At 36.9% G+C, this 15,626-nt stretch overlaps 1 protein-coding gene across 1 annotated transcript in view; it reads right to left on the minus strand.

Annotated features, from left to right (window-relative positions):
• The window catches only part of PHKA1 (phosphorylase kinase regulatory subunit alpha 1), a 129,029-nt gene that overhangs the window by 90,079 nt on the left and 23,324 nt on the right, over nucleotides 1–15,626 (minus strand). The window contains exons 5-6 of the mRNA XM_002831804.5: nucleotides 9,144–9,226; nucleotides 3,117–3,197 (exon numbers count right to left, since the gene is read on the minus strand). Of these exons, the coding sequence (XP_002831850.3) occupies nucleotides 3,117–3,197; nucleotides 9,144–9,226 (164 nt within the window). The remainder of the gene's footprint in view (nucleotides 1–3,116; nucleotides 3,198–9,143; nucleotides 9,227–15,626) is intronic.

Below are 15,626 nucleotides of genomic sequence, written 5' to 3' on the forward strand. Positions count from 1 at the left end.
TAAATTGCTAACAAGATTGAATATTATTTCTAGTATTTATTAGTTATCTGTAATTCCTCAATTAAAGGGCAGACTTGACCTAGTCTTGGGGGTAGAAGGCAGTTTTGAAACTCTTCCCTGAAGAAATGACACCTAAACTGAGACCTATAGGGTAAGTAGAAGTTGGCCAGGCACAAAATACTCATTAATTACTGCCTTACTATTCTACTCCTTACCCCCGCCAAACTCATGTCCTTCTCACATATAAATACATTCATTCTAACCCCATAGCCTCAAAGTCTTAACTCATTCCAGCACCAAGGATAAGACTCAAAAGTCCAAAACCTCATCTATGAGTCTGAAATCAAAACAAGTTATCAACTTTCAAGATACAATGGTGGTACAGGCATAAGACAGACGGAGATATTCCCATTCTAAAAGAGAGAAATAGGCAAAAAGAAAGGAGTAACAGGCTTAAAGCAAGTCTTAAACCCAGCATAGCAGACATTAAATCTGAAAGCTGAAGAATAATCCCTTTTGACTCTGCGCTCAGGTTGGGATTGGGTCTCTAAGGCCTCAGGCAGCCCTGCCCCTATGGCTTTGATGGGTGCAGCACAGGTGGCTGCTTCTATGGGTTGCAGTCTGGTGCCTGAAGCTTTCTCAGGTAGACCTTGCATGCTGCCAGTGACTCTACAGTTCTGGCATTCCAGTGGTGGTCCTGCCCTAGTGGGAACTCTCTGTGGAAGCTGCAACCCCATGTTTCCGCTTCAGTGTTGCTCTAGCGGGGGCTCACTGTTGTGGTTCCACCCCTGTGACGAGTCTCTGCCTGGGCCCAGAAGCTGTTTTTTTTTTGTTGTTGTTGTTGTTGTTTTTTAATTTTATTACTATTATACTTTAAGTTTTACGGTACATGTGCACAACATGCAGGTTTGTTATATATGTATACATGTGCCATGCTGGTGTGCCGCACCCATTAACTTGTCATTTAGCATTAGGTATATCTCCTAACACTATCTCTCCCCCCTCCCCCCACCCCACAACAGTCCCTGGTGTGTGACGTTCCCCTTCCTGTGTCCATGTGTTCTCATTGTTCAATTCCCACCTATGAGTGAGAACATGCGGTGTTTGGTTTTTTGTCCTTGCGATAGTTTGCTGAGAATGATGGTTTCCAGCTTCATCCATGTCCCTGCAAAGGACATGAACTCATCCTTTTTTATGGCTGCATAGTATTCCATGGTGTATATGTGCCACATTTTCTTAATCCAGTCTATCACTGATGGACGTTTGGGTTGGTTCCAAGTCTGCTATTGTGAATAGTGCCACAATAAACATATGTGTGCATGGGTCTTTATAGCAGCACGATTTATAATCATTTGGGTGTATACCCAGTAATGGGATAGCTGGGTCAAATGGTATTTCTAGTTCTAGATCCCTGAGGAATCACCACACTGACTTCCACAATGGTTGAACTAGTTTACAGTCCCACCAACAGTGTAAAAGTGTTCCTATTTCTCCACATCCTCTCCAGCACCTGTTGTTTCCTGACTTTTTAATGATTTCCATTCTAACTGGTGTGAGATGGTATCTCACTGTGGTTTTGATTTGCATTTCTGTGATGGCCAGTGATGATGAGCGTTTTTTCATGTGTCTTTTGGCTGCATAAATGTCTTCTTTTGAGAAGTGTCTGTTCATATCTGAAGGGCAATTTAAAAGTATACATCCCTTAACCTAAGGGTTCCGCTTTGAGGAATTTTTCCTATAAAAATATTTGTGTAAATTTACCTGGATGTATGTACAAGGATCTTCACTAAAGCATTATCTAGAATATTAAAAAATAAAGACAATTCTGTCAATGGAGCAATTATTAAATACTGTATAGCAGCTGAAAAGAATGAACTAAATTTGTCTGTGTGAAATGCCATAGAAGGATGTTTGGTTATGTTGTTCAGTGCACCATGAGATTGTTAGGCCGGGCGCAGTGGCTGACGCCTGTAATCCCAGCACTTTGGGAGGCCAAGGCAGATGGATCACCTGAGGTCAGGAGTTCGAGACCGGCCTCATCAACATAGCAAAATCCTGTCTCTACTAAAAAAAAAAAAAAAAAAAAAAAAAAAAAAAAAAAAATTAGCTGGGCATGGTGGCAGATGCCTGTAGTCCCAGCTACTCGGGAGGCTGAGGCAGGAGAATCTCTTGAACCCAGGAGGTGGAGGTTGCAGTGAGCCAAGATCGTGCCACTGCACTCCAGCTTGGGCAACAGGGCAAGACTCTGTCTCAAAAAATAATAATAAATAAATAAATAAATTAATTAATTAAATAAAATAAAAATAGAATAAAATTCTATCGTGACTCCCTTTGTCCTCTCTGTTCCATGTAATATTTTTTACTTTGAATTCTACTTCACTTGACGTTCACATAGTCACCCTAGCTCTTTTTATGTTTGTCAGACTGTATTTTGCTCATCCTTCTATTTTTAACCTTTCTGTATTATTTTGTTATATTAGAGCTCTTATAGACAGCATATATTGGATTTCCTTTTATTTTTTAAAATCAAGCTATATCTTTACATATTAGTAGGAGAGACTAAATCATGCATATTTCTCATAATGGATATGTTTGATCCTATTCCTGCTATCTTATTGTATGTCTTCTTGTTTCCAGAGAAGACAATAGTGGGTAGGATGAAAAAGTAGAGCCAAGTTGAACAGTAATGCTGCTGCTGCTAATGATGATGATGATGATGATGATTTGGGGGATGGAGGAAAATAAAGAGGATAGAAGATTGAGAGATGATTCCTTGATATAAAGCTTGGTCAACTGGTAAATGGAAGGAATAAAAGCCTTCTTTTGCTTGTTTTTGTAATGGTAGAGATGATAAGTTTAGTTTAAGTCCTTTCAAGTCCTTATGGCATATAATATAAGTAAAGACATGCCACAAAAGCAGTTGGATATCAAATCTGCAGCTTATGAAAGTTTTCATCTGCATATCCACGGTTCTACAGGAGAATCTGAATGTTGCCTGTGGTTTAAAATAATAATTAATTTGATTATGGTCCACACTCACATTAAGTTTTATCTGTGACAAAGGGATACCAGACTTCCTTATCCCATACTTAGTACAAACAGGAAAGGAAAATTACCTTTGCCATTCCAACTGAACTGGCATTCAACTCTGAGATCCCTTGGTTGGTCTTGTCTCCACGTTCCCATATCCCGAAGTCCTGGCATAAAATAACCAATATACAATTAGCAAGTCATAACTACTAAATACTTCCTAGATGCAGGAAGTGTTTACCCTTGAATAAAAGACACTAGGAGTAACTAATTTGCCATATATATGTATACCCACAATGCATATTAAGGAGATGCTAATGTGTGGGGTGGCCCCTGTAGCTACTTTGCCAATAGCTTTAAATTCTACTGGGGCCTCCAAGCCGTTGGAAGACTCCTCAACAGTTAATCAGGAGGGCTAAGAACTATAACTCTGTCTATCTGGAGAGGTGTTTCTCAAAATTTTTCATTAAAGCAAATACCCAGTAGATCTGGAAGATGGAGCGTAAATAGCAGCCCAATATTTTATTGTAAACATTCATTCTAATTTTACTCTCTATTGGTACTGACAATGTACCATGCACTAATTTATGCATTTTACATTATCTTCCTTAATCCTTACATTTTATAGACGATGAAACTATGATGCAAAGAGAAGTTAAGTTACTCACTCAAAGTCACACAGCTAATAAGTGACAGAGCCAGGATTAGAATCCAAGGAATCTCACTCCAAAGCCTACCGTCTTAGCCAGAGCTCTATAAATCCCCTGAATCATATAGCCTTTAAAATTACTTTTAAAAACTTTTTATTTTGGAATAACTTTAGACTTATACAAAAGTTGCAAAAACACTACAAGGAGTTCCCATATGCCTTTCACTCAGCTTCCCCTGATGTTAACATCTAACATAACCACAGTGTAATAGTCAAAGCTAAGAAATTAACATCGGCACAATACTATTAACCAAACTATGGACTTTATTTGGATTTTACCACTTTTTCCACCAATGGCCTTTTTACATTCCAGGGTCCAATCCAGAATTTCATGCTGCATTTGTCATGTTTCTTTAAGTCTCTTCTAATCAGTGACAATTCCTCAAGTCTTGTCCTTTGTGACCTTGACACTCTTTGAAGATTAGTGATCAGGTATTTAGTAGATTTCCCTCAATTTGGGTTTGCTTAATGTTTTCTCATTAGACTAGACTGAGATTATGCATTTTCGGCAAGAATATGTATTACAGACATTATGCTGTGTCCTCAGTGCATCATAGCAGGGATATACGATGCTGATACATCTTATTACTGGTGATATTAACCCTCATCACTTGGTTAATGTGATGTCTGCTGGGTTTCTCAATTCTACTGTTGTTATTTTTTCCTTTGTAATTAATAAATATCTTGAGAGAGATACTTTAGGAGTATGCAAATATCTCGTTTCTCTCAAACATTAACCCACTAATTCAGCATCCACTGATGGATCTTGCCAGAAACAATTATTACAGTGGTGCTTTAATGGTGATTTTCCAGTTCTCTTCATTACTCCTACAGCCATTAGTTGCAACTCTTCTCTAAGGAAGAGCTGTCCTTTCTCTCCCATTCATTTATTTATTTATTCAGTTATTTATATTGCTATGAACTTACAGATACTTAGGTTTTTCTCTGGCTTATAATAAAACACTATCACTATTTATTTTGTTGTTCAAACTGTTGCAGCTTTGGCCATTGGGTATTCTTTCAGGTTGGCTCCTGTGACCTTTTGACATGCCTATTCCTTTTTGAGCATGGCTGAACATGGTAGGTCCTGCCTGCAATCCCAGCAATTTAGGAGGCTGAGGTGGATCACTTGAGCCCAGGAGTTCGAGATCAGCCTGGGCAACACAGTGAGACCCGGTTTCTACAATTTTTTTTTAATTAGTCAGGCATGATGGTGCTTCTATAGTTCCAACTACTAGGGGGGATGAAGTGGCAAGATAGCTTGAGTCCAGGAGGTTGAAGCTGAAGTAAGCCATGATTGCGCCACTGAATTCTAGCCTGGGTGACAAAGAGAGGCCCCGTCTCAAAACGAAACATAACAAAATAAAACACTCCCTTTTTGAACATTTCTTCACTTTGTGGCACTGTAAGATGCTCCAATCTTATCTCGTAAATTTTCCCCGCCATAGCCCTAGAATCAACCACTTTCGTAAGAAGTCCTGGTTTATTTGATCAGAAAATGATAGTCAGAATCCAAGACCTGGGCACTGGGTACACTCATTGTCACTGAGGTGTCATTGCTTCTAGGCCCTCTCATTAAATGGAACTTGGAAACAGACATGTGCACATGTGTATGTGCAGGTACACAAACACACACCCTCCCACACACATCTATATCTCTGTATCTACCTTTAATTACTTTTCATGCCAAATCTCTGAGTTAAAGTGAAGTTTCAGGAAGGTAAGCCATGTTTAACCCATGACTGGCCTTACCTGTCCCCCAATCCAGCTCCATTCTAGTTTGTGCAGCAAAGGTTAGAGTATGAGAATACAGAAATATCAATAATTCTACTGTTTTAATCATTGGATAAAATGGAGAGGCCAAAGAACCCTAACTTCTGCACTGAACCACAGCAGGCCTGTGGTGCCAGAAGCAAAGCCATCAGTCAACAAATAATGTCTGCTTGCATAAAATTATCTATGTTAGGTTTGTGCTTCTGGTGAATATGAAGTAACAGGTTCCAGATTTACCTTCCCACCTGCAACAACTAAAAAACTATTTATAACATAATGGTTTTCAATACAATGAACACCACACAATGAAGGACAGTGATTTCTGAGAAAGGGCAGCAAATAGGATGAGTCCTATGACTGTCCCAGCCTACTGTTGTAAGATTTTTCAGGCCACTATACAGGGAGGAGAAAACTAAACAGAGCCTGGCAGACTCCCTGAGTTGAGGAAATGGAACTGAGTACAGATACACCAAGATAACCATGATTTGCAGGACAGACTAATGGAGAAGAGAAAGCTACACAGAAAACCACAGAAATCTGCAGAGGGTCCCCCTCAAATATTCAACAGAATAATGAAGAATGCATGTAAGTGAGAAAACTACTTGAGGCTAGGGAAAGAATCACCCAAAGAATTAAAGGGAAAAAAATACCTAGTGCTCACACGGGACAAGAAATAGTGCCTGTTCCAACTAGCCAGACTAGAAAACTTCATAATTCAGGGCGCATGGGGTAGAGTATTCAGAAGTGTCTTACCTATGCAGTGGAGAATAACTAGTCCCAGACTAGACATGACTCTGGTCCCACAAAACACATTTTAAAAGTAATAATGGATTAAACTGTTTTCAACTAAATTAACTAGGTCCCTGAACAAAGCTCGGGAATATTTACAGGAATACAACAATATCTAGGATGCAACAAGATAAGATTCATGTCTTTCATCCAATAAAAAATTACTAGGCATGCAAAGAAGCAGGAAAATATAGCCCATAATGAGACAAATCAATCAACTGAAACCAACCTGGAACTGACACAGATGTTAGAATACTCAGACAAGGACATTAAAGCATGTATTATAACTATATTCCATACATTCAGAAAGCTTAGTAAATACATGGAATATAGAAAAATAGACTCAAATTCAACTTTTAGCGATAAAACTGTATCTGAGCTGAAAAATACATTGGGTGGGATTAGTGACAAATTAGACATTGTAAATAAAAAGATTAGTGAAGTCAAAGGCATAGTAACAGAAGCTATCCAAAATGAAACACAGAGGGAAAAAAGAATTAAAAAACTAAACATTACGTCTGTGAGCTGTGGGACAACATCACACAGCCTAATACACATGTTATTGAATACTCGAAGGAAGGGGGGAACATAAAAACAATATGAAGAAATATTTGCCGAAAACTTTTGATGAAAATGATATATGCACAGATCTATGGAGGTAAATGGACCCTAAACAGAAGAAATGTGAAGAAAATGACACCAAGGGATATCATAATCAAAGTGTTTAAAGTCAGTAATAAAAGAAACTTTTTTTTTTTTGAGACGGAGTCTTACTCTTGTTGCCCAGGCTGGAGTGCAATGGTGTGATCTTGGCTCACCACAACCTCTGCCTCCGGGGTTCAAGTGATTCTCCTGCCTCAGCCTCCCAAGTACCTGGGATTACAGGCATGTGCCATCATGCCCAGCAAATTTTGTATTTTTAGTAGAGACAAGGTTTCTCCATGTTGGTCAGGCTGGTCTCGAACTCCCGACCTCAGGTGATCCACCCACCTCAGCCTCCCAAAGTGCTGGGATTACAGGCATGAGCCACCATGCCCAGCCATAAAAGAAACTTTTAAAAGCAGACAGTGGGAAAAGGCACATTCATGTAGAAGAACAAAAACAAGGTTGACAATAAATTTGTCATCAGAAACAATACAGGCAATAAGACAGTGGAAAAACATTTTTAAAGTACTGAAAGACAAAAACATCTGCCATCATAAAATTCTAAACCTAGTGAAAATATTTTTCAAATATGAAGATGAAATAAAGACTTCTTCAGGCATACAAAAGCTGAAGTAATTCATCACTAGAAGAATGAAGAAATGTTAAAGAAAGTTTTTCAGGCAGAAGGAAATAATGCCAGTTGGAAATCTGAATCTACATGAAGAAAAGAAGTACACCAGAAATGGTAAATTAATTTCTAATTTTTATTTAAATATATTTAAAAGATAACTGTCCAATTAACAGAAATAAAAAATAATGTGTTGGTCACAAAGGAGGAGGGTGGTTAGTAAGAGGTGAAAAACAGGCCAGGTGTGGTGGCTTATGCCTGTAATCCTAGCACTCTGAGAGGCCTAGGAGGGTGCATTGCTTGAGTCGAGGAGTTTGAGACCAGCCTGGGCAACATAGCGAAACCTCGTCTCTACAAAAAATACAAAAATTAGCCAGATGTGGTGGCGTATACCTTTAGTCGCAACTACTCAGGAGGCTGAGGTGGGAGGATCACCTAAGCCTGGGAGTTTGAGGCTGCAGTGAGCCATGATCGTGCCACTGCACTTCAGCCTGGGCAACAGACAAAAACAGAAACAAAAATGGAAACACAGATTCAACAACTTTTGTATCTTTATGGAGGTATAAATGATATACAAAAAAACTGCACATATTTAAAGTGTACAACTTGATTAATTTTGATATGTTTTCATGCGTGAAACTATCATCATAATAATGAATATTTGTAAAATTTCCAAAAGTCTCCTCATACTCTTCTGTAATTTATTTCTCCCTCTGCTCCTCTCCTGAGGCAATCATGGATCTGCTTTCTGTCACTATAGATTTCTAGAATTTTATGTGAGTAGAATCATACAGTCTGTACATTTTTTGTCTAACTTCTTTCACTAAGCATAATGCCTTTGAGATTCACCCACTGACGCATGAATCAACAGTTCATTCCTTTTTATTGATGAGTAGTATTCTATTTTACAGATATACCACAGTTTGTTTATCCATTTACTTGTTGATAGATATTTGGGTTATTTCCAGTTTTGGAGATTATGAATAAAGCTTCAATGAACAACAAAGAAAAGTTGTCTATGTTAGACTGAAGAAGAAAAAAATCGCATTCCTGTATAGTGTCTAACTTAACATTTTATACAGAGAAGATGTTAAATATATTATGATTTAACAGAAACCTACCTCATATGGTAGTTGTAAGGAAAAATAACTTATTTGCATTGTAAGCACTGAATCAATACCTACAGATAATATTACAAACATGACTAAATTTTATTTCTAAGTAGCTAACTGACCCACAATACAACCTAGCTATCTTGCTCTTAAGACCTTAAATCATTAAAATAAGACCACAATTTAGCCCAGATTGCCAAATACATACCATGAGATATCACAGAGTTTGAAAGGAATGAAAGTATAGCATCCTGACCCTCTTGTCTCTGTAACCCCCTTGAAGAGAAGACATAGGATGACAGGTCTTAATAAAGAAAGAGGCTAAAGACAATTTCTGCCAGAAGCCTTTTAGGTTGGTTCACTATGAGCAGTAGCATTAAGAAAACAACTGAGTTGCCCAGTATTTAGAAAACAAAAACATCATATGTCTAAAATCCATTCTAAAATCAGTACTTACAGCAGTTTTATATGCAGCTTCAATGTAAAACACAAGGTTCTGTATGAAATTGACTTCATCTAGGCTGTGGATGATATGGAGTCCTGAGGAAAGAGGGAATAAAGATACGGAACTGGTCAATTATCACTATAAGCTTTATAGGCAGCCATAGTGACTAAGTGATCTCACTACTCCCAAATAATCCTACTCCTGCCTAGGAACAATGGAAGGCACTTTGATCTTAAACTATAAAAACAAGACCACAAACAAGTCCTAGGCTAGTCTCCAACTAAGGGAGATATAAGCATATTTCAACATGGAAGAATTTTAACTGTTATTTACAGATTTTACCAAAAAGTAAAATCTGATTCTATAGGTAACTAATTTATAATATGCTTAAATGTACAAACCTAAGCACTTGGGGAATAAAAGACAAATATTTCAAAACCGAGCTGGAAGGGGTCTAAATACTAAGCAAGAAGTAGATAAAATTATGATTTTAAAAAGGACTTAAATTGCATTTTTAAGTAAAAATGATAATTATTCTAAATGTAAGCCATACAAAGATATTATAACTTACACACAGAATGTTTTACATGAATTATCCATTTAATTTTTACAACAACCACCCTAAGAGGTAAGCACCTCTATTTTCTCCATGAGGCTTAAAGGAGTTAAAAATTTTCCTAAGGTCATGTAACTAACAAATAGTGGAACCGGGACTCAGTTGACTGTTGATTTCAGTTTCATTTCAGAGAATGCTGAATGCAGTTTCATTAGGAGGTAAGATGCTATACTGCCTCCTAATATGTATAATATGATCCATTTTTGCTTAAAAACTCCTCTCTTTATATCTCCCCCCTCAAACATACAGAACTACACAAATACATACCAGGAGGATGTTAGTTAATAGCAGTTATCTTTGGTGGTGAGATTCAAGATAGTTTTATTTTATCTTTTCTGGACATTTTTGCAATTTTACAGTATTCTACAAGAAACAGGTGCTACTTTTATAATTTAAAGTTATATTAAAAAGCAAAATCATAATAAATCAGAAAACTGCAGGATATATTTCATAAAATTTTATACGAAATTACTAAATCCTGAGCACTAAAAGTTTTTATACATGTAAAATTTACTAAGCAGTTAACTTTTAATATACCTCTTTTATAACAATAAATATTACTGTTTACATATTAAAGACTTGGTTTGGACTACTTGATTCTAAACTAAGAAATCATTTCAGAATTTAAATATCAGGAAGCTAAGTTTTCCTTTCCGGTCTGTAACAAGCAGGAGGAAAAAGTGAACATCAGGTTAGCTATAGAGACTAAACTTTTAAGCTTCTCATATTTACTTGGTGGAGGCTATTCTATTTAAACAAAACATTTTTTGTTCGCATTTGTCACAAAAACAGATGTGTTGGTTTAATGGAAATGGATACATGTGCCAGCTATGTAGTTGTGTTAGCCAGAAAAAGCCAAGAATTTTTAGTTTGCTGAATAGTGGGCATATCTAGAGCAATTAGACCTAGGTGAAAAAACTTCCTTAAAAGGGCTTGAGAATGGAAAAAGTCCTCTCACATTCTTAGAAGCATGATGTAAAATGATTGTCAAATGTTTCTTAATGTCAGCTTTCAAATGAACTCCACTGTGAATATCCTGAACACCCATTCCAGTTCAGAAAGAATTCTAAGAACTAACACGCCCTTCGTAATTCAGCACTTAGTAATACTCTTTCATGAAAAAAATCAAACTGTACCGAACGATAACCAGTGAGGCTTCCTCCTACCCAGAACCACATCACCTTCACCACTGCCAAATCTCTCTGGAGTAACCTGTTTTACCAGTTTCTTCTGTATCCTTTCGGAGATATATTATGCATGTACAAACATTACACAAAGGGTAGTACTGTATATTATACTGCATTTTGCTTTTTCATATATAAGTAACTTGGAGATAATTTCAAATACGTCTGTCTCACTTTTTTAATGGCTACAGAACCTTACACTGAATGGTTACTCATGTAACCAGTTCCCTACTGAAGGACATTTAGGTTGTATCAAATCTTTCATCACTACAATGTTGCAATGAGTATTTGTGGAAATATATCTTTATGCACATGGGCCAGTATATCAGGGCAGATTCTTAGAATTGCTGACCCAAAGATGTATGCATATTATTTTCCAATGTTTTATTATGAACACTTTCAAACAAACAGAAAAAAATGAAACAATTTTACAGAGGACCCCTGTATACTCACCATCTGAACTCCACCATTAACATTTTAGTATACTTTGTTCATCATATATCTATCCATCTTCCTTTTTGATACATTTTAGAGTAAGCTGCAGATATCTGTACACTTCCCTCTAAATACTTCATCATGTATATTAAATTTTGATAATCATCTCCAAGTTATTCTTCAAAGAAATTCTACAGTTTACATACCAACACTGACTGCCTGTTTCCCTACATCTTTGCAAACACAGGCTTTAATAAAAATTTTTAATCTTTGTCTCACTTTAATGGATAAGAAATAGAACCTCCTTGTAGTTTAATTTCCAGTTTTTTATTATGAGTAAGGTTGTAAATCTTTTGATATATTTATAAGCTATCTTTATTTCATATTTCTTTTCCTATGAACTGTTTGGTCATGTCCTTCAGATTTTTACTGAATTGCTGGTCTTCCTGGTACATACATATACCAGTCTTCGTATATGTGTGGTCTTAGTATATATATAAAAAATGGTATATGTATGGTCTTGGTATATACACACATATATATATATGCACCATCTGTATAATATTAAGCCTCATTCTCTGTCATTTTTAAAAACTTTATTGAGATACATAAAAAGTATGCATTATAAGTATATATTGAATGGTTTTTAGTGTATGCACTGTTGTACGACCATCACCGAAATTGATTTTAGAACAATCTCCTCACTCCAAAAAGAAATCTTGTACCTATTAGGAGTCACCATACATATATATGTATGTACCAGAAAGACTGGCAATTCAATAGAAATCAGAGGCTAAGAGAAGGCAGAAGTATGAAACTGGCCTTATTCATCTCTTACATTTGTATCACAGCTATATCATACAAATGCCACGTATTTCTACCACTTATGTCCTTTTGCTCATAATCTCCACCCAAATGGCCTTCCCTTCCTTCCCATATCTTGAAATCTCACTTTTTTCAAGGTCCAGCTCAAATGCTATCTCCTCTGTGATGCTGTCATTGCTTCCCCTCTTCTGTGGTTCACACAAACATATTGAGTGTGTGTGTGTGTGTGTGTATTTGCTCAGCATTAAACTTTAAAAACAACTTTTTTCTATTATTGATATTTTAACAAATATTAAGGAAATTAGTCTCTTGCACATCATATGTGTTGCAAGTATTTTTGCTAGTTTGTTGGAATTTGGACTTTGTTTATAGTATTTTTTTATTATCAGAAACTTTTTTTTTTTTTGAGATGGAGTCTTGCTCTGTTGCCCAGGCTGGAGTGCTGTGGCGTGATCTCGGCTTACTACAACCTCTGCCTCCTGGGTTCATGCGATTCTCCTGCCTCAGCCTCCTGAATAGCTGGGATTACAGGCGCCCACCACCACGCCCGGCTAATTTTTTTTGTATGTTTAGTAGAGAAGGGGTTTCACCATGTTGGCCAGGCTGGTCTTGAACTCCTGACTTCATGATCCACCCGCCTCAGCCTCCCAAAGTGCTGGGATTACAGGCTTGAGCCACTGCGCCTGGCCACATCTAAATCTTTGATCTATTAACATATATTTTAAATCATGGAACTGTGTAACTTTATAATTAAAAAGAACTATATGATTGGTATTATCAGACTGCAAACTCCTCCTGATCCATGGCTCTGTCAAAATAGCATCCATAGCACAGGGAAGCTGCAGAAGCAAAGTGGCAAAGTGTGTTTTTTCTTGCAACCATAATGACACTAACTTCTTGGAAAGATGCCGGTAAAGAGAAGAGATGATAGTGACATGGGACATCAGCTTCATAGCTTTATCTTGTCATCTTTGTCTGCCAATGCGATTGAGCAGAGACAGAGAAGGCAAAAGTATGAAACTGGTATTATTCATCTGTTAGACTTGCATCACAGCTATATCATACAAATGCCAGACATTTCTACCATTTATGTCCTTTTGCTCATTATATTCTCCATTTAAATGGCCTTCTTCTCTCCACATCTTGAAATCCTACTGTTCTCTCAAGGCTCAGCTCAAATGCTATGTCCTCTGTGATGCTATCATTGATTCTCCTATTTTGTGATTCACAGAATTTTGTTTTCTTACTTTTATGAACTTATTTTTTTACTCTATTATAGACAAATGGTTACTTGAATTTTAAGGAAAGAACTACGTCTTATTTATATCTGCATCTTCTAAAAGTATCTCACAGAGCCACTAAAAGTATCTCACATAGTATTCTGAACGGTATTAAACAGCATTGAACAGTAGATGTTTGAAAATTTATTAAGTGATTTTAAACACCTCTGTTAACCACAGGAAAGGGATCAGCCTCTTGAGGAAAGGTCATAAATGGAGGACCTCTGGATCCTGTGCCTCCTGTAGAGCCGAGACACTGCTTGTTGAACAAAGAATGCAGAGGTGAGTACACATAAAATGAGATAGGGCTGGATTAGACCAAAGGTGACTATATAAAGAATACTAAGGCATACAGGGCTCCAGAAATGGAGCTAAATCAGTGGTCTGTTGCACTTATATTCTGCACTCATCTGTATAACATTAAGCCTCTTTCTCTCATTTTTAGAAACAACCTTATTGAGATACGTAAAAAGCATGCATAAGAAGTATATATTCAACGGTTTTTACTGTATGCACAGTTGTGCGACCATCACCACAATCAATTGTAGAACTGTCATCACTCCAAAAGAAATTCTGTGCCCCTTAGCAGTCACTCCCCACTTCCCTTCTACAGTTGCCCCCCAGCCTAAGTAATCACTAATCTACTTCCTGTCTCTATGATTTGCCTTAGTTGACATTCATATAAATGGAATCATACAATATGTGGCCTTTTATGTCTGGGTTCTTTCACTTAGCATAATATTTTCAAGGTTTGTCAGTGTTGTGGCATGTATCCGTAATTCATTTTTTATTGCCCAAAATATTCCATCTTGAGAGGTAGCAGTAACATGAAAAAAAATTTAAAAATTCCATTGTGCAGATGTATCATATTTTATTTATCCAATTATCAGTTGATAAACATTTGGATTATTTTCGTTTATGGCTATCATAAGTAATGCTGCTATAAACATTAATGTATAAGCTTTTGAGTGAACATATGTTTTCATTTCTCTTGGGTATATATATACTTACGAGTGAAACTGCTAGATCATATGGTATCTCTATTTTAAGCCTTTTAAGGAACTACCAGACTCTTTTCCAAAGCAGCTGCACCATTTTACATTTCCACCAGCAGTGTATGAGGGTTCTAATTTCTCCACATCCTCAGCAACACTTATTAACTGTCTTTTTGATTACAGTCATCCTGATGGGTGTGAAGTGGTATCTCATTGTGGTTTGGACCTGCATTTCTTTCAAAATTAATGATGTTCACTATCCTTTCATGTATTTATTGGTTATCTGAACATCTTTTTGGAGGAATGTCAATTCTGATTCTTTGACCATTTTTAATTAGGTTATTTATCTTTTATATTAAGTTCTGAGAGTTCTTTTAGATACAAGTACCTTATCAGATATATGACTTGTGAATATTTTCTTCTATACTATTGGTTGCTTTTTTAGTTTCTTGATGGGGTCCTTTGAAGCACAAAAGTTCTTCATTTTGATCATTCCAGTTTATCTATTTTTTCTTCAGTAGCTTATGCTTTTGGTGCCATATCTAAGAGGCTTTTTTTTTAACCCAAGGCCAGAAACATTTACTCCTATATTTTTCTCTAAGTGTTTGTTATGTATTGAATTGTGTCCTCCCCGCCAAAATTTGTATATTGAAGCCCTAACCCCTAATATGACTATATTTGGAGATAGGGACTTCAAGGAAATAATTAAGAAGATAAATGAGGTCATGAGGGTGGCCCTAACCCAATAGGGCTGCCGTCCTTATAAGAAGAGGAAGACACACCAGGAATGCATGCACATGGAGAAAAGGCCATGTAAAAACACAGGAAGGGTAGCCATCTGAAAGCCAAGATGAGAGGCCTCACCAGAAACCAACCCTGCCAACCTTGCTCTTGGACTTCCAGCCTCCAGAACTGTGAGAAAATAAATTTCTGTTGTTTAAGCCGCCTATTCTGTGGTATTCTGTTGTGGCAGACTAATATAGTGTTTCAGTTTTCCTTCTTACATTTAGGTCTACAATTCATTTTGAGTTATTTTTTTTTAAATTTCATTTCTTTTTTTGCTTGTTTGTTTGAGATGGAGTCTCATTCTGTTGCCCAGGCTGGAGTGCAATGGCGTGATCTCGGCTCACTGCAACCTCCGCCTTCTGGGTTCAAGCGAT

Source organism: Pongo abelii, chromosome X, assembly GCF_028885655.2.
Source record: "Pongo abelii isolate AG06213 chromosome X, NHGRI_mPonAbe1-v2.0_pri, whole genome shotgun sequence".
NCBI classification, from domain to species: Eukaryota; Metazoa; Chordata; class Mammalia; order Primates; family Hominidae; genus Pongo; species Pongo abelii.